The 19870-nt window shown below is 45.5% G+C and overlaps 1 protein-coding gene across 2 annotated transcripts in view; it reads left to right on the top strand.

Annotated features, from left to right (window-relative positions):
* MAP2K3 (mitogen-activated protein kinase kinase 3) overlaps positions 1–19496 on the top strand; it is a 60793-nt gene extending 41297 nt beyond the window's left edge. For both annotated transcript variants that reach the window (XM_032230550.1, XM_032230549.1), the window contains exons 2-13: positions 70–102; positions 1968–2037; positions 5078–5126; positions 8277–8390; positions 9635–9754; positions 12002–12118; positions 12770–12821; positions 14179–14306; positions 14477–14554; positions 15150–15289; positions 16645–16690; positions 16913–19496. In XM_032230550.1, the coding sequence (XP_032086441.1) occupies positions 70–102; positions 1968–2037; positions 5078–5126; positions 8277–8390; positions 9635–9754; positions 12002–12118; positions 12770–12821; positions 14179–14306; positions 14477–14554; positions 15150–15289; positions 16645–16690; positions 16913–16996 (1031 nt within the window). In that variant the 3' untranslated portion in view covers positions 16997–19496. The remainder of the gene's footprint in view (positions 1–69; positions 103–1967; positions 2038–5077; positions 5127–8276; positions 8391–9634; positions 9755–12001; positions 12119–12769; positions 12822–14178; positions 14307–14476; positions 14555–15149; positions 15290–16644; positions 16691–16912) is intronic.
* The last annotated feature ends 374 nt before the right edge of the window (positions 19497–19870 follow it).

Below are 19870 nucleotides of genomic sequence, written 5' to 3'. Positions count from 1 at the left end.
TCAGTGTTAATTTGTCCATCTCTGCACAATCCAAAGTTTTTTCCTAACCTCCCTTCACTTCTCTTGCAGATCCCAAAGGATCTTTGGAAAAGCGAAAAGGTGGTAAGTGAGGTCTATCTATCTATCTATCTATCTATCTATTTATCTATCTATCTATCTATCTATCTATCTATCTATCTATCTATCTATCTATCTATCTATGTCTGTCTCTATCTATTTATCTATCATCTATCTCTGTATCTATCTATCATCTATCTATCATCTATCTATCTATCTATCATCATCATCATCTATCATCTATCTCTATCTATCTATCTATCTATCTCTGTCTGTCTCTATCTATTTATCTATCATCTATCTCTGTATCTATCTATCTATCATCTATCTATCATCTATCTATTTATCTATCTATCATCATCATCATCTATCATCTATCTATCTATCTATCTATCTATCTATATCTATCTATCTATCTATCTATCATCTGTGTCTGGTCTGTCTGTCTGTCTGTCTGTCTCTATCTATCTATCTATCTATCATCTGTCTCTGTCTCTATCTCTGTCTGTCTGTCTCTATCTATCAATCAATCATCTAATTTGGTCTCTCTCTCTCTCTCTCTCTCTCTATCTCTATCTCTATCTATCTATCCATCTCTGTATCCATCCATCCATCCATCCATCCATCCATCCATCCATCCATCCATCTATCTATCTATCTATCTATCTATCTATCTATGGCTGCGTGTTTGTGTGTATGTTCCAGCATAACTCTGGAACGCCTCAAACAATTTCAACCAGACTTGGTACTCAGATGACTTACTCTCTGGAAATAAATACTGTGGTGGTGACAACCCTAACACCCTTCGGGGTGGGTGTTCTGTTAAGATACAGCCTGTTGTGCCTTAAAACGGCTTCTACTGTACTGCCGTAAAATGGCTTCTTCTGTGCAGCACAGTGGAGTTGCCATGGTAACGGCTTCACAGTACTCCACAAGGGGGCTCCCTCTTCTAAGGGGGGAAATCCAATATTAGAAATTCCTTTTGGTCCGGACATTTTTCCCCTATAAATAAATATCCGGGCAACACCTGGCTATCAACTAGTTCTGTTTTTTTTAATCCTCCTCTGGTGAAAATCACTTGTTTGCCAATCTACATTATCTGAGAGTAAGAATCAAGCTTCCTCATTCTTTGCAAATGGAAATAGAGAAGAACAGAGTTTGAGGGAGCTTGGAGGTCTTCTAGCCCAACCCCCTATACCAGGAGACCCTCTACAAATTTGGACAAATGGTTGTCCTCAAAAACCACCATCAACGGATCACTCGCAACTTCTGGAGTTCCACTGATTAATTGTTCCCGGAAATTGACTTGTCAGGAAATTTCTCCTTAGTTCTAAGTTGCTTCTTTCCTACATTAATTTCCACCCATTGCTTCTTGTCCTGCCTTCAGGTACTTTGGAGAATAGCTTGACTCCCCTCTTCTTTGGGGCAGCCCTTGAGATAGTGGTACCCTGCTATCATGTCACCTCTAGTCCTCCTTTTCATTAAACTAGACATCCCCAGTTCCTGCAACCGTTCTGCATATGTTTGCCAGGGATTGGGTTTGAATTGAGTAAGAAGAAAGGAATAGATGAGTTCTTTCACCTCGTTTTATCTTCTCAACAGCCCGGCGAGGTAGGCTGGGCAGCGAGACAGTGAAGCCAATGCGACGACAACTGGGTTGACTTAGATGGGGGGGTCTTCCTAGCCCACCCCTCATTTTGCACAATTATCATAGTCCTGATTCACCCATGTCATTGGCTCGGTTTAGCGCATGATGTAAACGCAGGCCCCTTGTGTGCGAGTGTTTGTGTGCATTAAAAAAAAACAACAACCACAATTGAACAAACTATAGTTTGGCACTGGGTATGATGGACAGAAGCCTCGTCCTCTCAAGCAGATTGGTTATTTAAAAATGTCCTTTTTACTTCTAGGAAACAAGAAGAAAAGGCCCCCCATCTTACGAATGCCGTCAGCTAATAAACAGCCAGCTGTCCCTGCAACGTAAGATTTTTTTTTTTTTAAAAAAATAGTTTCTTATTGAACGTTTTAATCTTTAAAAACAGAAAGAAACACGCAACAGGAAAAAGCAAAAACACAAAACATGCATAACAATATTAAGTAATTATACAGCTTCATATATCAGCATTCATGTTTAGCCTTTATAATTCTCCATTCCGCACTGCCTTCCTATTGTTTTTGCCTTGTCCCATAATATAACAACAGTAGTGCTAACACTTATAATAATATTAATTATTTATATTACCATATATTTACAATTCTCTCTTTTCTGTTTTGGCTTCTGTTTTCTAGCCACTTATAAATTCTACTCCATATTTTATAGAAATCTCTCTTTTTTTTGAGAATTTTTTTTTATTGTTTTAATTAAACAGAAAGAAAGAAAAAATCATCTTTCGTTACATCTTGTTGAAAGCGTATCGATTGGTTACAAATATATTCCGTGCGTTTCTTCCACAGTCCTTACATATACTTCATTTAAATCATGTTATACATTTTGTTGTACATTTTAAATCAAGAAAGAAAATATTTTACTATCCCTGTACCTTAATTCTCATTTGGTTACCATTGGTTAAACGTGTTTTTAGCTAGAATCATTTATATTAGAAGACACAACCACCTACTGGCGTTCATTTGCAATTTCAATATATCTCCAATACCATTACACCTTTATGACATATTCTAAAATTAATTTAGTTAAGTAGGATATCTGAGCATCCCCCCCCACCCCAACACACCTGTATGTATCATTAAATATTGTCCATTAACATTTCATTGTTATTATTGTAGTTAACTAAAGATTATTTCCTAATTATCTCACCTCTCCTCTCACAATATTATGACTTTGTAACCGTCTTTAAACAATGATTTATTAACAAGATTTATAGGACTATTCCCTCAATCCCACATTAGTTAATTACAGGCTAAGAAAAAAAACAACATTAGACATCTAAGACAATTTAAGAAATATTAACATTTCTACTTGACAATCACCCAGAATGTAGGTTAGTATTTCCATGGTCTGGTTATTTATCCTGACTAGGGTTATTATTTCTCTATTAGTATCATAGTAAATTTATGTTAATGGATAAACATTCAGTGGTAATTTAAAACATTCTAAAAGATACTATCTCTACTTAATAATCAGTCAAATATTAACTAGCTTTTTTCCATATTTTATAGAAATCTTGATTCTTCTCTTTCTTTTAGTTCTATTGTCATTTTGTTCATCTCTGCACATTGTAGTACTTTTCTAATTATTGTTTCATCTGCGGGATTCTGACTCATATTTATGATGGTTGCATTGTCCCGGGGGGGATGTCACACGATCCCTTTTACGACTTGCAGAGATTTGTTTAGTGACCTGTTCAAAACTGCAACAGCCCTGACCAAAAGGGGCTTGTGGCCGTTTTTCACGCTTAGCGACCGTTGCGGCCTCCCTGTGGTCGCGTGATCGAAATTCGCTTGGCAACTGGCATGTACTTACGACGGCGGCAGTGTGCCAGGGTCACGTGTTCGCTTTTAGTGACTGCCTGACAAGCAACGTCAACGGGGAAGCCAGATTCACTGACCAACTGTGTGACTATCTTAGGAACGGCAGCGGTTCGCTTAACAACGGCGGCCAGAAAGGTTGCGAAGCGGGACAAAACTCACTGAACAAATGTCTCACTTAGCAAGGGGAATTTTTGGCCTCCATGGTGGCCGTAAGAGGAGGGATTACCTATAAAAGTTCAGCGGCGTTTGACCGAAGGCCGTTTTGAATTGAAGCGTTGACCTTAAGATGCTGAAAGTTTGAGATATAAAGGAGATAAAATCAAAATTAATGCAAGTAAAGTTTTGTTTCGCCGGCGCTCCGTTTATTTAGTGAGGTGATGATACATACAGGTGTGTTGGGGTGGGGGGGAATGCTCAGATATCCTACTTAACTAAATTAATTTTAGAATATGTCATAAAGGTGTAATGGTATTGGAGATATATTGAAATTGCAAATGAATGCCAGTTAGGTGGTTGTGTCTTCTAATATAAATGATTCTAGATAAAAACATGTTTAACCAATGGTAACCAAATGAGAATTAAGGTACAGGGATAGTAAAATATATAACTTTTCTTTCTTGATTTAAAATGTACAACAAAATGTATAACATGATTTAAATGAAGAAGATGTTCTCCCAGGCACGATCCCTCCCACCGTCCATTGTTTCTGAATCAGTCTGCACCATCGGCGGTAATTTCATGTCGGTGGCATCCAATTACCTAATGAGATAATTAATGTTTTCACATAATTTGCCTCCATTTATGTCACTTGTTAGGACAGGTGTTTGTCAATTCCGTGTTCAGCCAAATGATGTAAGCCGGGGCAGCTGAGGTGAACCTTTCAATTACATAACTGCACATCCATTGAAGTCATTTGGATTTAACGGACTGCCTGTTGTCCCAAACAGCCTGGCTAAATGGAAGTCCTGTTGTCATGCAGGAGATAGGAAGAACTGGGCCTTCACCTTGGGCTGCCTGATTTATCCGCCAAAGCCGCAACTCGGTGGATTATACTTTTATCTTGATTTATTTTTCCCATGCTAGAGCGTAGGACGGTGACGGCGAATCTTTTTCGCCTCGGGTGCCAAAAGCTTGCTTGCGTTATCACGCTTGCGTGCCCACCCCCATAATTTAATGCTCTCCCCCCCTGCGCCATGCCCCCCACGCATGCATGCGTGACACCCACCCCTGCTGCCCTGCGCATGTGCTCACGGCTTTCTAAGAGCCCGGGGAGGGTGAAAATGGTCCAACACGCAAACTGAAAGTTCAGGAACCGACTTCCGGATTACCCATTGGGGAAGCCTCCGGAGGGCGAAAAACGGCCACAAATCAAGGCTGAAAACCTAGCATGCACACTGAAGCTGACAGGGCAACATCTTGCGGGCCCTCAGAAATGGCTCGCCATCAGGAGATTGGCCCCGGGTTTCTGGCAAGGCCTTCTCCAGAACCATTTTGGGCCTGGGTTGAATTCTTACCTTTGTTTCTTCTGCAGACCTCCGAGGAACTTGGATTCCAGGACTTTTATCACCATTGGAGAAAAGGTAGGTCTGGTTCTCATCCTGGTCCTCTCTCTCCAAGCTTTTGACCTCTTCTTCTGCAGAGTTCCTTGGTTTTTACTGTTCATCTTGTGGGTTTCGTGAAATTAAAAAGATACGGAGAGGCTGAGAGTTTACAAGGGCATGAGTTCGTGATAGTGCCACCTCTAGACGAGTGTTTCTTTGTGCAGACAAAGCTTGTGTGCAGGTGCCCAGTTGCGTGACCCGACAAAAGCGCGAACGTCAAAAGCGCGCCGACAAAACCGCTGCGCTAAAACCGCGATGTCAAAAGCGCGCCGACAACAGCACGCCGACAGAAGCGCGATTTAAGTTAAGGTAAGGGTTAGGGTTAGGGTTAGGGTTATTTTTAGGGTTAGGTTAGAGCGCACTTCTGTCGGCGCGCTGTTGTTGGCGCGCTTCAGCGCTCATTCGTCGGCGCGGTTTTGCCACCGCGGTTTTGTCACCGCGGTTTAGTCAGGCACGCTTTTGTCGTTCGCGCATTTATGGTGGAACCCCCAGTTGAGGACAGAATCCAGGGTCCACCATCTTCTTGTTGAGGATGTCCTTGTGGTCCCATAACATGACAAAGGAACATGGTTGGTTGGGACCACACACACAACCCCCGAGCAACTGTGTGATTTGCTTAGTTTTTACTTAGCGAGGTAAGCTCTCCTCACATTTGTAGATCGCTGTTTGTTCAAACTTGGCCACTTTTACGGCGTACGTCTTTCAACATGCTGGTTGGGGTATTCTGGAAGTTGAAATCCAATCTTGAAATGGCCAAGTTTGAAGAACAGTGTTGTATGTCGGCCGTGTTTACTAGCTGTGTAGATTGTATCAGCCTTGCACCAGCCATAGTTACCACAAAGTGGGCGAGAATCCATCTCATTCCAGGAAGCTTGCTAGATAACACCTCCAGAACTTCTGGAAGAATGTTCTTCTGAGGTCTCCCGGGATCTTAAGCGCTTAGGGCAACCCAACCCAGGTCTCCTCTTCCATACCTCTTGTTTTCTGCGGAACCTGACCTCTGTGCTCCTCCTCCCTCCTTCATATTCCTCTGTTGTGGGCCTGACCTGAACCTGATGGATGGGTCGCTTGAGGTCGCCTCCTCTCTTCCTCCCCAACAGCCTTTTTCTATTCCTCCTTTTGAAAGCTTTTCATTGGCTGCGGGGTGACCCAGCTTGGACTCTTGGGAGTTTGTGTGACCCTCACAACTCACACCAGCTAGAAATAGCTGCCGGTTTCTGGTTACAAGCTGCCTCCTCAGCGGTCAGTCAAAGCAGGACACGACTTTAGTTTTAGATACAGAGATCGCTTCCTTCTTCCAAGTCAGAAGGCCAGGCCATCAGAGATACCTGCTGTTTAAATGTTTTGAAGTTGTCTGGAGGGGGTAAAGATCAAGTCCTTCCTTGGATCTTCTGCTTTGCCTTCCCCCCTGCCTACTCCTGCCATTTTGTGGTGATTTTCCTCTAAGCTGGAATTGCAATTGGCTACTTCTGTTGAAGAGTCAAAGGACGTTTTGTTAGATTTCGTGGCACGGTTAAGTTCCCTCCATCCTCAGCTGCGAGGCAAAATGCCAGTTTTATCAGCTGCCTTCAGAGTCAGACATCAGTGAGGCAGAAGAACAGCTGGAGCCTGTTTCCAGTGTGCGCATGCGCAGAGTTGCCAGACAAAGGGAGCATCTAAAGAACAAGGGTCAACTTGGGAGTAAGGCCACAGGTGGACGATGAATGGCCCCTCCCAGAGGGAATAAAAGAGGAGCGAAAGGGGAGTGGAGTTTGCAGGAGGCAATTAGTTCACTTCATTGGTTCGTGACTCTCCGAGACTCCTTGCCACGTTTTGCAGAGATCGGCCTGGCAGCTCTCCAAGACAGATGCGGTCTGTGACTGTAAATCCTTCCTCAAAAGACTTTGCTGGATGTGAGTGAACAGAATTCACAGTCCGTTAATAAAAGGGGTTTTTGTCGGGACCAGGAGTTTGCTTCAGGGTCTTGGGAAGCCCGAGTCAGAACAGTGGGCACATTGGGAATTTCCTGAGAGTGCATATGTGGAAAAAGTCTTCTTTTATTTAAAAAAAATATTTTTATTCAACATTTTCCAAACATTAAAATTACGATTACACTTTTACAGCTTTCCGATATCTGTATTTCTTTTTTCTAATTTTTGAGTTTTCAATTCTACAACATATTATCTTATACACATTCCTCTTTGTTTCATAATGTCTCATTTTTACATTTATATATATATATATATATATATATATATATATATATGTAGGTAGGTAGGTAGGTAGGTAGGTAGGTAGGTAGGTAGGTAGGTAGGTAGGTAGGTAGGTAGGTAGGCAGGCAGAGAGAGAGAGAGAGATAGATAGATAGATAGATAGATAGATAGATAGATAGATAGATAGATAGATATGATAGATAGATAGATATGATAGATGGATGGATGGATGGATGGATGGATGGATGGATGGATAGATAGATAGAAGATAGATAGATATAGATATAGAAGATAGATAGATAGATAGATAGATAGATAGATAGATAGATAGATAGATGATAGATAGATAGACAGACAGACACACAGACACACACACAGAGCAGATAGATAGATAGATGATAGATAGATATAGATAGATGATAGACAGACAGACAGATAGATAGATATACAGACACACACACATACACCCCCAGTACACACACACTGTATACACACTGTTTGTTGCAAGGAGACAAATTGCTGGGAGGCAGAGGCAGATATTTTTCCCTTGATTTCCTCCCAAAATCTAGGTGCGTCTTATACTAAGGAGTGTCCTATACTCCAAAAAATATGGTGCATTTACATGTGTGTGTGTGTGTGTGTGTGTGTGTGTGTGCGTGTGTATATATATATATATAAATTGAGAGAGAAATTATGAAACAAATATACATACATACAGTACAGTATGAAAAAAGCCTTCAACTGGGAAAATCTGGTTTCCAATTCGTTGATGGCAATAAATTGACTTGAATGGGTGGAATGTTGTGCATAGAAATGTGTGTCTGGGATGGTTTGTTGGGCGTGTAGGACCTGAGGCCTATTTCTATGTTCTTAAATAACCTCTTGGTTATTTCTTGTCTTCGTTTTTGCATCTCTCTCTATCTTGTCCGACTTGCAGAACTTTGAAGTTGAGGCCGATGACTTGGTGAGCATCTCCGAACTGGGCCGAGGGGCTTACGGGGTGGTGGAGAAAGTGCACCACGCGAAAAGCGACACCATCATGGCTGTGAAGGTGAGGACCTTGGCGAAAGGGCTCCAAATATTTGGGCCTTTGTGGGTTGCAAGGTCAACCCTCAAGGGAGATCAGGACAGGACAGGTGTTGGCCTAGAAACTGGGTGATGGGGAGTTCTAGTGCTACCTTAGTCAGAAAAGCCTAGCTGGGTGACTTTGGGACAATTATCAAGAGATAGGGAATTCTAGTCCCATGTTAGTTAGGAATGCTGGCTGGGTGACTTTTGGACAATTTCCAGGAGACAGGGAATTCTAGTTCCCCCTTAGTCAAGAAAGCCAGCTAGGTGACTTTGGGACAATTATCAAGAGATAGGGAATTCTAGTACTACCTTAGTCAGGAAAGCCAGCTGGGTGACTTTGGGACAATTACCAGGAGACAGGGAATTCTAGTCCTCCCTTAGTCAGGAAAGCCAGCTGGGTGACTTTGGGACAATTATCAAGAGATAGGGAATTCTAGTCCCATGTTAGTTAGGAATGCTGGCTGGGTGACTTTGGGACAATTACCAGGAGACAGGGAATTCTAGTTCTCCCTTAGTCAAGAAAGCCAGCTAGGTGACTTTGGGACAATTATCAAGAGATAGGGAATTCTAGTACTACCTTAGTCAGGAAAGCCAGCTGGGTGACTTTGGGACAATTACCAGGAGACAGGGAATTCTAGTCCTCCCTTAGTCAGGAAAGCCAGCTGGGTGACTTTGGGACAATTATCAAGAGATAGGGAATTCTAGTCCCATGTTAGTTAGGAATGCTGGCTGGGTGACTTTGGGACAATTACCAGGAGACAGGGAATTCTAGTCCTCCCTTAGTCAAGAAAGCCAGCTGGGTGACTTTGGGACAATTATCAAGAGACAGGGAATTCTAGTCCTACGTTAGTCAGGAATGCTGGCTGGGTGACTTTGGGACAGTTACCAGGAGACAGGGAGTTCTAATCCCGCCTTGGGCATAAAAACCCACCGGTCAACCTTGCCAGTCCCGCTCTCTCAGCCCCACCAACCTCTCCGAGTCTTCGTTGTGGGGAAAAACAAAGCGGGACGGAATCTTAGATAGTTCCCCATTGATCCCCAATAAATAAACATCCGCGTTGCTCCATCTTGGAAGAGAGGACAGGAGACTCCCAGAATCCCCCCACCCAGCAGAACCACCAATGGGGAATTCTGGGTGTTGTGGTTCATTGCCTTGAGGTTAGGAAGGCCTTCTTCCTTCCCATGAGCCACCACTGATCAGTTATCCTTTTGCCCCCAACCCAGCGGATCCGAGCAACCGTCAATACCCAGGAGCAGAAGAGGCTTGTGATGGATCTGGATGTCTCCATGAGGACGGTGGATTGCTTCTACACGGTCACGTTCTACGGAGCGCTTTTCAGAGAGGTATCCAAAAGAAACCCAGGAGCCTCCTTAACCCCCTGGTGAAAGCCACTCCAGGTTCAAAATACGGGTAGCCCTCGCCTTACCACCATAATAGTCCCCCAACATTTCTGCTGCTAAGTGAGATATTCGTTACGTGAGTTTTGCTCCCTTTTACAACCGTCAGTTAAGTGAATCACGGCAGTTCTTGAGGCACGGTGGCGCAGTGGTCAGAGCGCAGTACTGCGGGTGACTCTGCTGCCCTGCAATTTGGCAGGTCGAATCTCACCAGGCTCAAGGCTGACTCAGCCACCCGTCCTTCCGAGGTGGGTAAAATGAGGAGCTAGATTGTTGGGGGAAAGAGGCCGGCTCTGTAAACCGCTTTGAGAGAGCTGTAAAAGCACTGTAAAGCGGTATATAAGTCTGTTATAGCTTGGGAAGGCAGGAAGCCATGGCGGCGCAGTGACTCAGCCTTACGTCCTTCCGAGGTCAGTAAAATGAGGGCCCAGATTGTTGGGAGGCAATGTGCTGACTTTGTCAACCACTTAGAGAGAGCTGTAAAGCACTGTAAAGTGGTATATATGCTTAAGTGCTAAGTGGGGAGGGAAGGAGGGAGGGAGGAAGGAAAGAGGAAGGAAGGGCCACGGTGGCGCAGTGGTCAGAGTGCAGTACTGCAGCCTACTTCTGCTGACTGCTGGCTGACTACAATTTGGCAGTTCATATCTCACCAGACTCAAGGTTGACTCAGCCTCCCATCCTTAGGAGGTCAGTAAAATGAGGTCCCAGATTGTTGGGGGAAAGAGGCTAACTCTGTAAACAGTTTAGAGAGGGCTGTGAAAAGCCCTGTGAAACGGTATATAAGTGCTATCACTATTGCGTTTCCCTAAAAATAAGACCTAACCCGGAAAAAAATAAACCCTACCATGATTTTTCGGGGTGTTCATAACGTAAGCCCTAACCCCCAGAAATAAGCCCCAGTTAAGATCGTCAGCCAGACGGATACACCTCCGTTGCAACAGCAAAAATAAAAAATAAAAAAGAAGCCATCACCTGCAATTAAGCTCTAATACATCTTTTGGAGCAAAAATTTACGGTTTATGGTTTACAGTTTATTAGGATTTGTATGCCGCCCGCTCTCGAGAGACTCAGGGCGGCTTACAGATAAAACAGGGAGGGGGAACCAGAGGTGGGTTCCTACCAGTTCGCACCTATTCGGTAGAACCGGTTCGTCAAATCTACCGAACCGGTTAGAAGAGGTTCCACCAGTGGACCCAGAAAGCAGGCCACACCTACAGAAGAGGTTCCAAAATTTTTTGAAACCCACCACTAGTCCTTGGATATGATTATTCTACACTATCATGCTCCTATTTATAAAACTCAGTGCCTCTGTGAAAGGCAAGGATGGCTACTGCGTTTGTGGTGCAATCAGAACATTGCGTGTGTTGAAGTTGTTTTAACGCAAATCAAAGATCCCTTTTAAAAAACAAGTTGACATCCTATTCTTATGCATGCCAGTGCTGCGTGTGAGGTCATTTAAGGTGGTTCTGACAAGTGTCGTCGGCATCTTCATATCCGGTCACATGGGCGGCAAGCCACTCCCATCCAGTCACATGGGCAGCAAGCCACTCCCACAAAGGAGGCCACACCCACAGAGTAGGTTCGAACAATTTTTGAAGCCCATCACTGGGGGGAACATATAAAAGTTAAAAAGAACAGACATTAAAATTGCACAACATTCATATAACTTAGGATGGGGCTGGATAAATCAACAGCCCCAGGCCTGTTGGAACAGCCACGTCTTAATCGCTTTGCGGAAGGTCGGAAGTGTAGTAAGGGTCCGGATCTCCACGGGGAGATAGTTCCATAGGGCCGGAGCAGCTACAGAAAAGGCCCTCCCCCGGGGGAGTCGCCAGCCGACATTGACCGGCAGATGGAATCCGGAGGAGGCCTAATCTGTGCGATCTTATGAGACCCAGTCTTATTTTGGGGGGGAATACAATAGTAGCAGAATTGTTATGTAAATCCGGCTTCCCCATTGCCTTTGCTCGTCAGGTGGTCACAAAAATAGCAATCCCATGACCCCGGGACACTGAAACCGACATAAGTACATGCCAGTTGCCAAGTGTCCAAATTGTGACACCCTTGGCAATGAGGGTGCTGCAGCTGTCATAAGTGCGGGACACGGCCATAAGCCAGTTCTCGCAGCTTTGAATGGGCCACTACATTGTATGGTGGTAAGTTGAGGATTAAAATCTTTTCTCTGCTTCTCAGGGTGACGTATGGATCTGCATGGAATTGATGGACACGTCTCTGGATAAATTTTATAAGAAGGTTCTGGAGAAGAAGAAGACCATTCCAGAAGATATCCTAGGAAAAATAGCCGTGTCTGTGAGTGTAACCTTTACCTGCGTGACATTTATGACCGTGTTTACCAAAGCAGTCATAGGTTAGGATAACAAGCAATGGATGGGAACTTAACCAACATGAGACACAACCAAGAACTCCCGTATTTTTCGGAGTATAAGACGCACCTTTCCCCCCTCAAAATAGAGGCTGAAAATCTGGGTGCGTCTTATACACTGAATACAGCATTTTTGGCCTCCTGAAGCCCCACCCCCTTTGCAAAAACGGCCTTGTATAGCTTTTAGGAGACTTACAGAGTGTTCCTGGGGGCTGGGGAAGGCAAGAATGAGCAGAAAACAGACTGTTTTCCTTCCTTCCCTCCTTCCTTCCCTCCCTCCTTCCCCCTTCCCTCCCACCTTTTTTCTCTCCTTCCCTCCTTCCTTCCCTCCTTCTCTCCTTCCTTTCCTCCTTCCTTCCCTCCTTCCTTCCCCCCTTTCTTCTCTCCTTCCTTCCCTCCTTCCTTCCCTCCTTCCTTCTCTCCTTCTCTCCTTCCTTCCCTCCTTAGTTTTGAAGGTTTTTGTAGGGGTGTTTGAGACCGGAAAAATGGAATGAAATGGTTTTTTTAGCTGCTGGAAAGTGTGTAAGTTGTGAGAGAGTCCCACAATTTACTGGCATTTGCTGTTTCTCTCCTTTCAGATTGTTCGGGCTCTGGAGCATCTCCATAGTAAATTGTCGGTGATTCACAGAGGTAAGTTTTAATGGCAGGTCCATCCATCAGGACGACAGCGAAAGCAGCTGAGGGCAGGGCCTAGATCCTTCGGTTAAATGACCGGCCGTCCTCATTTAACGACCACAAGTGGGACGGGCAGCTCCGCCACTTAAGTGAAGCAGTTTCCGAAGTGGGAAAATCACACCGCGGTGGCTGTGCTTTTCTTCCAAAGAAGTATAAGTAGCAACGGTTTGTTTGCAAGTTTCATTGGCTCTGAAAAAAAGAGGATTTGCAACCATTTTTGGCGTGATCGTTGAAGCCTCTCCTGTTGGTCACGCGATCAAAATTTCAGAAGTTTGGCAACTGGCACATGTATCTGTGACAGTTCTAAGAAAGGAGAATATTTGTAGCTCAGGGTTGACATGAGGGGTCGGTCCTTAGTACTCCTATGAGCTTGCCTTGGTTTCTTGTAGGCGTTGGCATGACCCAGCTAGGGAACAGCATCAGTGCTGGAAGGTGGTGGGTTTGTGGAGAGGAGGAGGAGGAGGAGGAGAAATAGTAGGAGGACGGTGGGGTCCGTGGTGCTCTCTGAGCTTGCTTGTTTTCTTGCAGACGTTTCATGAACCTAACTAGGTAACATCATCAGTGTTAGTGAGGAAGGATTAGCACTGATGAGGTTCCCTAGTTGGGCCATGAAACGGCTGCAAGGAAACCACCAAGCTCAGAGAGCACCAAGGATCCCACAGTTGTCATCCTCCTCCTCCTCCTCCTCTTCTTCCTCCTCTCTTCTTATTTTTCTTCTCCTTCCTCCTCCTCCCTGCAAACCTCTCTCCCTTCTAGCACTGATGATGTTCCCTAGTTGGGTCATGAAAAGTCTGCAAGAAAACCACCAAGCTGAGAGAGCACCAAGGAGCCTACAACTCTTCTATTATTATCATTATTCCTCCTCCTCCTCCTCCTCCTCCTCCTCCTCCTCCTCCTCCTCCTCCTCCTCCTCCTCCTCCTCCTCTCCATAAACCCCATTCCCTTCTAGCACTGATGAGGTTCCCTAGCTGGGTCATGAAACGCCTGCACGAAAACCACCAAGCTCAGAGAGCACCAAGGACCCCCTCATCTGTCACAGCTGCAGTGAGTGTCCTGGGGTCACATGATTCCCCCCACCCCAGAGGCACTTAACAACCGGGTGACTCACTTTAAACAACTGCAGTGATTCACTTAACACCTGCAGCAAGAAATGTCACAAAACGGGGGCAAAATTCACCGAGCAGACGTCTCATTCAGCAACAGGGATTTTGGCCTCAATTGCGGTTGTACGTCGAGGACATTTTTTAACCTATGCCAGAAAAAGAAAAAGGAATTGATGATCCCAGGCTGTTTTCTCTTCCCTGTTTTACAGATGTGAAGCCCTCAAACGTCTTGATCAACAAACAGGGCCACGTCAAAATGTGTGATTTCGGAATCAGCGGGTACCTGGTGGATTCGGTGGCCAAAACGTTGGATGCCGGCTGCAAACCTTACATGGCGGTGAGTGGGGGGTGGGGGTGGCAGTTAGGTCTGTGTGGGGGGGAGAAAGGGCCCCGTTGTGGGGACACAGGCATGTGAGTTTGGGAGAGACCATCCAATCCTTTTACCCTGTTTTCTTCTTTCCTCTGATTTTAATTTGTCTTTTTTTCCCCCTCCTCCTCCCTGTGCAGCCTGAAAGAATCAATCCAGAGCTAAACCAGAAGGGGTACAATGTGAAATCTGACGTTTGGAGCCTTGGGATCACTTTGGTAAGAAATCGGGGCGATGTTGGGGCCCGCCAGTGGAGCTGGCAGCAAATTTGGATGATGAGGAGGGTTGGGGAGGAAGATGGGCCAGTCCTGGAGTCTGGGGAAGGCTCCGATGAGGGCTCGGAGGCAGAGAGAGGGCCAGGGCCGTCTGACAGTTATCAGCTGCCTTCGGAGTCGGATATCAGTGAGGCAGAAGAACAGCTGGAGCCTGTTCCCAGTGTGTGCATGCACAGAGTTGCCAGAAGAAGGGAAGAGCTAAAGAACAGGGGTCGACTTGGGTGTAAGGTGGACGATGAATGGACCCTCCCAGAGGAGATAAAAGAGGAGTGAAAGGGGAGTGGAGTTTGCAGGAGACATTTAGTTCGTTTCACTGGTTCGTGACTCTCCGAGACTCCTTGCCAAGTTCTGCAGAGATCGTCCTGGCCGCTCTCCAAGCCAGATAAGGTCTGTGACCGTAAATCCTCCCTTGAAAGACTTTGCTGGATGTGAATGAGCAGAATTCACAGTCAATTAATCAAAGGGGTTTTTATTCCTCCTTGTAAACCCCACTCCTCTTAACACTGATGATGATATCTAGTTGGTTGTCTCCCTCCAGATCGAGATGGCCATTCTCCGTTTCCCCTACGACTCCTGGGGAACTCCCTTCCAGCAACTTAAACAGGTGGTGGAAGAGCCGTCTCCCCAGCTCCCAGCCGATCGCTTCTCCAAAGAGTTTGTTGACCTCACCACCCAATGGTAAGTGCCTCATTGTCTCCGGGCGATTGGCCCAAAATCACCCAGCTGGCTTTCATGCCAAAGGCAGGACTAGAACTCCCAGTCTCCTTGTGACTTGTCCCTAAGTCACCCAGCTGGCTTTCATGCCTAAGGCAAGACTAGAACTCTCAATCTCCTTCTGACTTGTCCCTAAGTCACCCAGCTGGCTTTCATGCCTAAGGCAGGACTAGAACTCCCAGTCTCCTTGTGACTTGTCCCTAAGTCACCCAACTGCCTTTCATGCCTAAGGCAGGACTAGAACTCCCAGTCTCCTTGTGACTTGTCCCTAAGTCACCCAGCTGGCTTTCATGCCTAAGGCAGGACTAGAACTCCCAGTCTCCTTGTGACTTGTCCCTAAGTCACCCAACTGGCTTTCATGCCTAAGGCAGCACTAGAACTCCCAGTCTCCTTGTGACTTGTCCCTAAGTCACCCAGCTGGCTTTCATGCCTAAGGCAGGACTAGAACTCCCAGTCTCCTTGTGACTTGTCCCTAAGTCACCCAACTGGCTTTCATGCCTAAGGCAGCACTAGAACTCCCAGTCTCCTTGTGACTTGTCCCTAAGTCACCCAGCTGGCTTTCATGCCTAAGGCAGGACTAGAACTCCCAGTCTCCTTGTGACTTGTCCCTAGATCACCCAACTGGCTTTCATGCCTAAGGCAGCACTAGAACTCCCAGTCTCCTTGTGACTTGTCCCTAAATCACCCAGCTGGCTTTCATGTCTAAGGCAGCACTAGAACTCTCAGTCTCCTGGTGATTGTCCCTAAGTCACCCAACTGCCTTTCATGCCTAAGACAGCACTAGAACTCCCAGTCTCCTTGTGACTTGTCCCTAAGTCACCCAGCTGGCTTTCATGCCTCAGGCAAGACTAGAACTCCCAGTCTCCTTGTGACTTGTCCCTAAGTCACTCAGCTGCCTTTCATGCCTAAGACAGCACTAGAACTCCCAGTCTCCTTGTGACTTATCCCTAAGTCACCCAGCTGGCTTTCATGCCTGGCAGCACTAGAACTCTCAGTCTCCTGGTGATTGGCCCAAAGTCACCCAGCTGGCTTTCATGCCTAAGGCAGGACTAGAACTCTCAGTCTCCTTGTGACTTGTCCCTAGATCACCCAACTGGCTTTCATGCCTAAGGCAGCACTAGAACTCCCAGTCTCCTTGTGACTTGTCCCTAAGTCACCCAGCCGGCTTTCATGTCTAAGGCAGGACTAGAACTCTCAGTCTCCTAGTGATTGGCTCAAAGTCACCCAGCTGGCTTTCGTGCAGTGGTCATTTCTGTTGTTCCAATGACAAAACTTTAAGCTTGGATTCGTGACGTTCTGGGTGTCTCTTTTTTCCCCAGTCTGAGGAAGAATCCTGCTGAACGAATGAGCTACTTAGAGATGATGGTGAGTTGATCTTCCTCCTTACGGCCCAGTTTTAATCTGTTTTATTCAGATTCCAGCAGGTGAGTGCGAGGCAACCTTGATGCCTCCTCCTCCTCCTCCTCCTCCAGCTGTCCTCCTCTCCTTCTCCTCCTTCCCCTCCTCCTCGTCCCCCTCCTCCTCCTCCTCCCCTTCCTCCTCGCTCCCACAACTACACCTCCCCTTATTGTCCTCTTTCTCCAACAGGATCATCCCTTCTTCACTCTCCACGACACCAAAGTGACCGAGATGGCTTCTTTCGTCACGGAAATCCTCGGGGAGGACTCTTAAAATTTCTCCCCCACCGTCTCTCCCTCCCCTCCCCTCCCCCCTCCCGACCTCGCCCATCGTGCCAAATAAACTGGAGTAGCATCGCCTTCCTTTCTCCCGGCGGGAAGAACTTGAGGCAGTTTGGAAATTTTTCTTCGCATTACCGGCGGTTTGCACAAAACAGATCGAATGTCTTTCGTCGGCCACGTCGCTCAGCCCCCCATTGAACCTCCTCTTCCACGTCTTCAAAAGAGAGAGAGAGTGGTGGGTGTGGCGGCTGGGGTAGCCCCCCCCCCATTTGGCTGCGCGGAGAAATCTTAATTTCGGAGCGCCGTTTGCGGGGACCTGAGGTCGGTCCATGAAAACACTTCACTGCCCTTCCTAGCTGCCAAGGTCGAATTTTTGCGTGTTCCCCATAGTAAATCTCCCCCCCCCTTCCTCAAAAAAACGACACCCCTCTGCAACTGTGGACATTCAGAATTTTTCTAGACAATGCAAAACTCTCCATCCCCCCATCAAGAGATACCCACAGATGACGCTGCTAAAAAGAAGATTTATGTCGGCTTTTGAATGCTTTGCAATTTCCTCTCCCCTCCCAAAAAAAAAATTTTTGTCTGTAGAAAATCGAGAAGGTTTTAGTAGTTTCTGGAAGTAGGTGTTCTGTCTTTTTTGCAATTCTCTTTCTCTTTTTTTCAAAACTCTGCAGTTTTTAAAGTTTTCCCTCGATTTTAGCAAAATTTAAGATGGCGGAGGATTTTTCAACGCCCAGAATTCTTCAAAAGCACGCTGCTGGCCTGGGTGGGGGGAGTTCTGGGAGATGAAGTCCACAGATTATAATGCTAAAAAGCTATTCTGGAGGAAAAAAATTCCCATTTCCCTCCCCTTCCCTCCAAAAAAAAACCCCCTTCTGGAAAGATTTTACAGCCCAATTTTATGGCTCCTGTCGCTGGATTACAAAGTTCCTACCCACCCTCATTTTGTCGCCTCTTTCCAATGTTTCCCGCAACAAAATTCGTATACGACGATGACATTTGCTGCTTTCGGTTTTGGCAACCCCAAAGATCACACGTCTTTTCAAAACTCCCTTGTGCTTTTTCAACATTCAGATGTTTTGATGTACGTTTTCACCTTTTAAAAGAAGCCCCCTAACCCCAAAACGTTCAGCTATTGTGCGGGGGGTCTCGTCTCTGGATACATCGCTGGAGGTAGAAAATGTTAATTAAAAAATGATGTAGCCCCCCCCCCTCTCCCCATTGGGTTTCAAGAGATGGATTTAGGTGGCTTGCTTGAACTGCAATGAAATTGGGAAGAATTGTTGAAGCGGTGAGTTGATTCCTCAAATCTCGTCCTTTGCTGGATTGTTGGAAGTAGGAAGTTCACCTAGAAGTTGAAGGATCTACCTTACCTTAAGTCCAGACTTCCCCACCACTCCTTAGCTGCAAGACGGGTCCATCAGAAGCTCACCTCCCTGTCCACCGGCCCTCCACAAAATCTAGGTTCTGTACAATTTTGTTTTTCAAAAGTTTAGCCTGCTGTGTGAATTCAACGGTGAATGAATTGTCCATGGTTACCTTCACCAAGTCCAAGCTTTCAACCATCACATTGAAGCTGATGAGATTCTGACCCAAGATCTATCCATCATGGTTTAGGAGCTACAAGACCTGGATTCACACCCGTGCACCACAACTTGGCTTGTGCGTGGAGTTGGCCATGCAAGAAGCATGGTGATTGATGGCTTTTTCTGCCTGATGGAGAACATCTGGATTGATGTGCTTCTTGCACCGAGCCCACTTCTGTTGGATAATCTATATTTTTTCTTCTGCAGGGGATAAAAAAAAACCCTAGGAACATTGGTGTGTGAATGATTCTTAAAAGAGGGAACCAAATGAAATATTTTTTCCTCGCCTCCGAAGATCTCTAAACAATGTAGAGAATTCTTCCATTTTGACAGATTTGCTTGTAGGAAAATGTTCTCTTCCCTCCCACTATCCAAAAGCAAATATTATCAGTGGCTTAATTCACACTTTTTGTTTTACGATAAATTCTTTCCCGTCCTCCTCCTAGCCCCCCCAAAAAACGAAATTATCTTTAAGTGTGTGTACATGTTTGTGTAAAGGACGAATAGATGCAGGAGAGGCTTGGAGGAAGCACCAGCATGTACAATTTGCAGGAGAATGTTAAAAAGCAGAATCAAAAGAAAAAGGGGGAAGTCCATTTTAAGGACATTGGAAAGGGTTGCATTATGTCAGAAGTATATGAATCAGATGCTGAACAACATTTATTTTATTCATCCGGTCTGAAGAAATAGCCTTAGTCATCTCAAGCTACGACTCGATCTCCACTCATAGCCATTTTCACCGGAGGTTGAATGTGTTGCTAGTCCCTGTTGGTCCCTTAAACTATTTCAGCCTTGGGGATGTAAGAGATGGGACTTGATCCCTCCTTCTGCAAAGATGATTTTAAGAATAAGTTTCCCAAATTTCGTCAGCTTTGAAAGAGGCTGGTGATCTGTCACCCGAATACTAACCAAACCGAAATAATATAATGTTTTCCAGGTCCAGCTGTCGGTCAGTTGCCTGCTTCTAAGGGTTTTTTTAAAAAGTCTAGGCCCGTGATTAAAGCGGAATTAAAAATAATAAATGGCAGGTCGTAAATGATTCGGGAAAACTATTCCGTCCATTCCCTTTGTAACTTACATTTTCCGCTTTGGGTTTTGACTTCCATCCTCTGTGATTTGAGGAAGGTAGGTTTCCAGGCTTGGTCAGAGACCCAATATGACCCTTCTCCAAAAGCCCCCTCCTCTGTATTTCCATTGCTTGAACCGATGAATGTCGCGGCAGCTTCCAAAATTGAGATACGCCCGTGATATTTTTACAACCTGTTCTTGTCCTGGTT

This window comes from Thamnophis elegans, chromosome 14 (genome assembly GCF_009769535.1).
Source record: "Thamnophis elegans isolate rThaEle1 chromosome 14, rThaEle1.pri, whole genome shotgun sequence".
Classification (NCBI taxonomy): Eukaryota; Metazoa; Chordata; class Lepidosauria; order Squamata; family Colubridae; genus Thamnophis; species Thamnophis elegans.
Note: the sequence above shows the minus strand (reverse complement) of the source record. Positions and strands in the feature narration are given on the sequence as shown.